Source organism: Conger conger, chromosome 15 (genome assembly GCF_963514075.1).
Source record: "Conger conger chromosome 15, fConCon1.1, whole genome shotgun sequence".
Taxonomy (NCBI): domain Eukaryota; kingdom Metazoa; phylum Chordata; class Actinopteri; order Anguilliformes; family Congridae; genus Conger; species Conger conger.
Genome location: NC_083774.1, coordinates 27,414,151 through 27,420,569, shown reverse-complemented (window position 1 = coordinate 27,420,569; position 6,419 = coordinate 27,414,151). Strand labels below are relative to the sequence as shown.

The window sequence follows — 6,419 nt, the reverse complement described above, 5'->3', positions numbered from 1 at the left end:
ACCTGGATTTGTTAATTAACACAATTCTTCAGCCAGGAAGAATTGATGTGTGGATGAAACACATGAAAGGACTTTAGCTTTCTGAGCCCTGGACTTTAGTCCTCTGGATAATGAGGTGCTGACAGGGCAGACTTAAGTAGGCAGTATACTCCAAATGAACTCTTTGATAAAGAACAAGTGGTGAACATGTCGCTGAACACGGTTATCAGTATCCTCAATACAAACTCCATGTTCTGTTCATTTTATGTCACTCCATGCTGCTGGGAGAACTTGTCGCACAGACTTGCCAGGATCATTGACACCCAACTTTGGAAAATTCTTGCCAGGAATTTGTCTTTGAAATCTCTGCATGATCAATCATAAAGTTGACCATATCCTTGCACGAGTTCAGCCACTCTTCATTCAAAAGTATTGATCTCAATAGTATTCTAGTCACGACAATGATGATGCGACCAGTCATTTCTATTTAGGATACAGGAGATTTTGGGAAGAGGTGCCCTATCTGGTTTGCCTTGATAGACAGGGACGTAGCTAGGAATTCTGGACCCTGAGTTCCTAACTAGAATGACTAGTTTCACCATTGTTTATTTTCCCTGCTGAAGAAAAACAGCTCAAGCTATGCTTTGAAACAGCTAGTAGCTGGTTGGCCTGCTCATACCCAGCTAGACCGTCTTATGACCAGCTTGGCCATGCTGGTTGACCAGCTCATACCCAGCTTGAGCAGTTAAATTTTCAAGCTGGTCAAGCTGGGTGGCTGGCTTTTTCTCCAAACTTTATCGTTAGTTTGGTTTACAAATTAGGTCAAACTTTCCTCCTTGAAGGAGGATTAAGGCATTATTTAATTCTTCTAATGGGACGAAAGTATTGGATACCACACACTTCCTGAGACCAAAAGTAGGTCTGCAATCGGACTGTTTGCACGCTGTCTCTGAACGGTTCGCATTGGAGACTTGCACGCGCCATACAGCCTCAACACACTGCTCCTTTTTTGTTAGTCACTTCGTTGAGACATGTCTTTTCGATAAAAAAAGTTGTGTTTCATTTGGAGTATACTGGCAGCGTCAGACTGGAGCGTGTTACAGTGCGTGTGGGAGTGTCAGGAGGGTGTCGGGAGCTGAGGACACCTCGCGCTCATTCTCGGCTGGTATGGGCCTTGCTAATCGCCTGCGGCGCATGCTCCGCCCCCCCCCCCCCCCCCCCCCCCCCCCTCCCCGTTCCCATGGCAACCCTCAGATGCTCAGATGCATCCAGGACTATTTGGCCCCAATATTCCCCTCCTTTCTGAAAGCTGAATGCAGCCAGTCAGACTCAATCTTTCTCTCCCTCTAACCTTCTCCCACCCTCTCTCCCCTCCCCTCTCCCATTCTCCCCTCCCTCCCTCCCTCCATTTCTCCCTCTCTCCCCTCCCTCCCTCCCTCCTTCCTCCCTCTCTCCCCACCCTCCCTCCCTCCCTCCTTCCTCCCTCTCTCCCCACCCTCCCTCCCTCCCTCCCTCCTTCCTCCCTCTCTCCCCTCCCTCCCTTCCTCTCTCCCTCCCTCTCTCCCCTCCCTTCCTCTCTCCCCTCCCTCCCTCCCTCTCTCCCCTCCCTCCCTCACTTCCGCTCTCCCCACCCTCCCTCCCTCTCTCCCCCCTCCCCCCCCACAGTGCCCTCTGCCAGTATGACGCGTCTGGCCCGCTCCAGGACAGCCTCTCTCACCAGCGCCAGCTCGATGGAGGGGTCCCGCGGCCGTGCCTGCACCCACTCGGACAGCAGCGAGGGCGTCGGCCAGCTCAACCACACCATGGAGGTCTCCTGCTGAGCAGCCGTGCGCTCGGACGGACGGACGGACGGACGGAGGGGCGCGAGGGACCGGGAGAGCCGCCGGCCGAACCCCCTACACCAGAGTCCGCCGGTTTGCTGGGGGGGCTTCCTGCTCTCTCTCTCTCTCTCTCTCTGCCCCTCGCTGTCTTTCCTTCTGGCTCTGTCACTTCTTCCTCTTTCCCATCTCTCTCTCTATCTCTCTCTCTCACTCTCTGTAATTGTACACAGACCTTATTGTCCCCAGAACTGATGAAAATGTTTTTTGAGATGCCATTTTCGATAATCCCTGCCCCTACCCCGTTCCCATAGTTGTGTTCAATAGTGACCCTCCCCCCATCCCCCCATGCCTGCTCCCCTACCCCTGATGTGTCAGTCATCTGTCGGATCATGGAAAGAGATGTGGAGGGGGGGGGGGCAGGGCTGATGGGTGGGGGTGATGGGCGGGGCTGTTCAGGTGTCGGTAGCAGGTGTGTTCACAGGTGTTCCTCTCTCTCCTGGGAGCAAAGGCACAGCACGGCTCAAACAGGTGGAACGATAGCGGGGAAGCGCTGTATCCCAATTCTCCAAAAATGCATCCTCCTCTCCTCCACTCGTCTCCTCCCCACATACTTCCCAATAGGGGGAGGAGACAGGCGAAGGAAAGAAGGATACAGTTTGTTGAGGATTGCGACACACCCCAGGTTGTGTGTGTGTGGAGTGGAGGAAGGGTGTGAGGCAATTCCTGGTTGTGTCCGAGGCCTGTTGCGCAATAGCATGTAGCCCCACACCTGCCCTGGGAAAGGGCCGCCCCTTCTGACTGACACCTTCTCACCCAGACACCGTTTCAGGCAGAGTCACCATCGTGCCGCTGATGTAAACATTGCTCTCCTTCTCCAACACATTGAGGTTGAGATTTGTGTGGCAAAGTCACTGTAAGCACAAGGGAGCTCCACTAGTTCAAGGTTTGCGAAGCCTAGTCTCACTGCCAGCAAAAATAAGAGCAGATATACAGCCGTGTCACTGCCGTTGACTGGTCACTGCACTGAGCATGCTCAGTTGAGGTTTATAATCAGAAAGGTTTATAGTCAAAAATGACGTGTTGGTAACCAACAAGTCAAGGGGGAGGATGTGATGTGATTGAGGAACAGGACAGTGTGTGAGGTTTATGGTAAGAGAGGTCTGCCATCAGTAGGAGTTATATTTCAGCAGAATCCGTATGGGAACAAGGGCCTAAAGATGAGACATTCTCCAGCAACAAAACATTGACTTCCACCCGCACAACATCATTTGACATAAACCTCCACCCTAGTTTAAAAAAACATCCACTAACATTCAAAAGAACATCCACATACCGAGAACATCCACATACCAAGTGAAGAAAAAACATCCACAAGCCTCCACCCAAGTTGTGAAGACATCCACCTCCCTCCACCTGTAGAAATCTCACCTCCACACGGCTCGAGCTCCCTGGTTTTGGGTCGGGGGCCGGCGGTACCGGGCGGCGGGTCTCCCCGGGGCCTTGTGGGTCCAGAGAGATGCAGTTCTGCCGAGGATCGGTCCACATGGCTCTCCTCTCCGATGACAATCATGTTCCCACTCAAACCAAACCGGGCCTGGGGGGCCGAGGCAGAACGGGCGGGGCCCCGTGGGGCCGGGCCGGGGCCGCACGGCACGGGGAGGCGGGGCGTTCCACGCAGGGATCCTCCCCCCAGAGCACCCAGCCCTTATCATGACTATACCAAAGCTACACACACAGACGGTGGCTGGGCACTGTGGGGGGATGCGACCGCAATGCGCACACATACACACACACACACACACACACACACACACACAATCACACACACACACTCACACACACATACACACACACACTCACACTCACTCGCACACACACACACACTCACACACACACTCACACACATATACACACACACTCACACACACACACTCACACACACATACACACACACACTCACACTCACTCGCACACACACACACACTCACACACATATACACACACACTCACACACACACACTCACACACACATGCACACACACACTCACACTCACTCACACACACACACACATACACACACTCACACACACACACACACACACACACACACTCACTCACTCACACACACACATACACACTCACACACACATACACACACGCATACACACACACTCACACATACACGCTCACTCACACACATACGTACACACACATACACAAACACACACACACACAAAGGAGTGCACATGGACACACACACACATTGTCACACACAGGAGTACACATGGAAGCGCACATACGCACACTCACACACAGGATTACACATGAACACACACACACAGTCACACACAAACAAATTGTATTGCACATGTGCACATACATTTGCTTGCTTATGGCATCCCATTGAAAAATCAAAGATGTCATTGCTTCTATTAAATACATACATTACAGGACAAACGCATACGGACACACATGCGCACACACATTCACATAGAGGCACTCATTGGCCATTAGGGAGAAATGTAATGACATCATGGTTAGTAAAGGCTATAATGGTAGTGTGATAAGTTAACTCCGACTGAAAGCAGTGGTTATATCGAGGCTCCCTGCAGGGGTAGAGTAAAGTGCTGTAGTCCCAGGCTGGGTGCTGTGTGCTGCACTGTGCAGGGCTGCTTAGGTTTGCTTTACCCCGGTGTGTCGTTTGTTGTAATACATTTTGTGCCATTTGGGGGCTGAGGATGTCAAATTTCCACCCAAGGTTGCAATAGCCAACTGTCTGCAACCACAGAACCCCCACTGCCAGTTCTGGAAAGTGTAGACATTGCAGGTAACAGCTAAACTCAGACAGAGTGGAATCAGAGGAAAAGCTTTCTCAATGGGAGCCCAAGAGTGACCACGAAGTTTCACTAGATACCGATTAAACGGGTGACCCAATCAGCAATTGGGCATCTCCCTATGGAGCTACCAGCCACAGTCGGCACTGATCCCAGACCCCGAGATTCTACCCATTTGAGTCTGGGCTGATCCAGGTGAATGTTATGTTGGAGGTCCTGGCAGTTGCCATGACGTCAAACCTGCTGCATTCCCAGAGAGGGTCGCTTCCCCCTCAACTGCTTACCTGTCACTCCCACCTTGGCCCCGCCCCGTACAGGGTGTGGGCACGACGGCAACTACTGCAGGGGCTTCAATCTGTGTCTGTAAGGAGCGGGGCTTTTTTGGAGCCAATTGCTCCAAGCTCGGAATGTAGGGCAACCCCCACCCCCTTCCACCTCCCCCAAAACCACTTGTGCCCCGCCTCTCACAAACACGCAGAATCGCCCCATAAGGGCTATCAACTGAGGCAAACTTCCAGTACACACCTTTGCCTAGCAATCGAGGGCTGAGAGAAGTGACACCTGGGGAGAGTGCCCCCTAGCGGTCGGGCGGACAAGTGACATCTGTTCAGGGCAGATTAAAATAGCTGTTGTGTTGGTGGCAGCTGTGTGTAACATTGAGCTACGGCATCACCAGCCATGTTGGCCTCCACCCACCTCCTGTCTGACTCCACCAGCTCCGGCAAGGAGCAAACACACATACTGAGGGTGTCTCTCTGGGGAAAATAACATCTCTGTCTGTACTGAGCTGTGATTTGTCAGGGACGCTGAGGGCATGAGAGGGATTGGAGAGATAGATGACAGAAAGCGTCTTACAGAAAGCAGCTTTATTGGAGATGGAGAGGAAAGGGGCTGGGGGGTGTGGGAGGAGCGATAGAGAGGAAGAGGTGAAAGGGGGAGGGGGTTAAGGGTGAGACTTCAGAGGGGTGAAAGAGAAGAGGGCAGGGTCCAGAGAGAGTGAGCGGACACACCTGTACCTGCTGTTCAGGACTGAGGATCTGAGGCATGGAAAACAGGGCCAGCCTTGGCTGTAAGCATACAGTGCCTGTGGTCCTGTGTGCTGCTTTGGTTAACCCTTTGTAGATTCAGTGTTCTAGAACTCCATTGCTTTCAATTACCAGTAGTGATTGTGACATTGGCATTAGAATGTTCAGGTAAGAACATTCTAATCGCATATTTCTGATTAGAATGTTCATGTAAGCACATTCTAATGGCGTATTTGTGATTAGAATGTTCAGTTAAGAACATTGTAATTGCATATTTGTGATTAGAATGTTCATTTAAGAACACTCTATTCGCATATTTGTGACCTCACTCCTTAAAGGGTTAAAAGAGCATCTGTTAATGGAGTAACACACCTGCTGCCTGGCCTTGAGGGGCCATTCCAAATAAGTGAGAATGCAGAGAGAGCGATGGAAGAAGAGCCTGACATATTTCCTGATATAATGGCATAGACAGATTTCTAAACTCTTAATTGGATGGTGGAGTGCAGAAAGAGAGAATGAGAGTAAAGAATGGGGAGGGGAGTGGGGTGAGAGAGGCAAAGATTGAGGGAGGGAGGGAGAGGGAGAGGGAGAGGGAGAGGGAGAGGGAGAGGGGGAGGGGGAGGGGGAGGGAATGTGGGCACCAGCCCTAGGAGGAGGCCAAAGGAGGAGAATTAGGTTGCTAACACTCGCAGGTGTGCTTGGTAGGTAGAGCCTCTTAGAACAGAGAGGGAGCAGCAAAAACTTTTAGTAAAACCCCCCGA

At 51.7% G+C, this 6,419-nt stretch overlaps 1 protein-coding gene across 7 annotated transcripts in view; it reads left to right on the top strand.

The window, feature by feature from the left end:
- ndrg4 (NDRG family member 4) overlaps window positions 1-4,040 on the top strand; it is a 40,414-nt gene extending 36,374 nt beyond the window's left edge. For all 7 annotated transcript variants that reach the window (XM_061221142.1, XM_061221141.1, XM_061221143.1 and 4 more), the window contains one exon: window positions 1,645-4,040. In XM_061221142.1, the coding sequence (XP_061077126.1) occupies window positions 1,645-1,799 (155 nt within the window). In that variant the 3' untranslated portion in view covers window positions 1,800-4,040. The remainder of the gene's footprint in view (window positions 1-1,644) is intronic.
- Window positions 4,041-6,419: the final 2,379 nt, after the last annotated feature.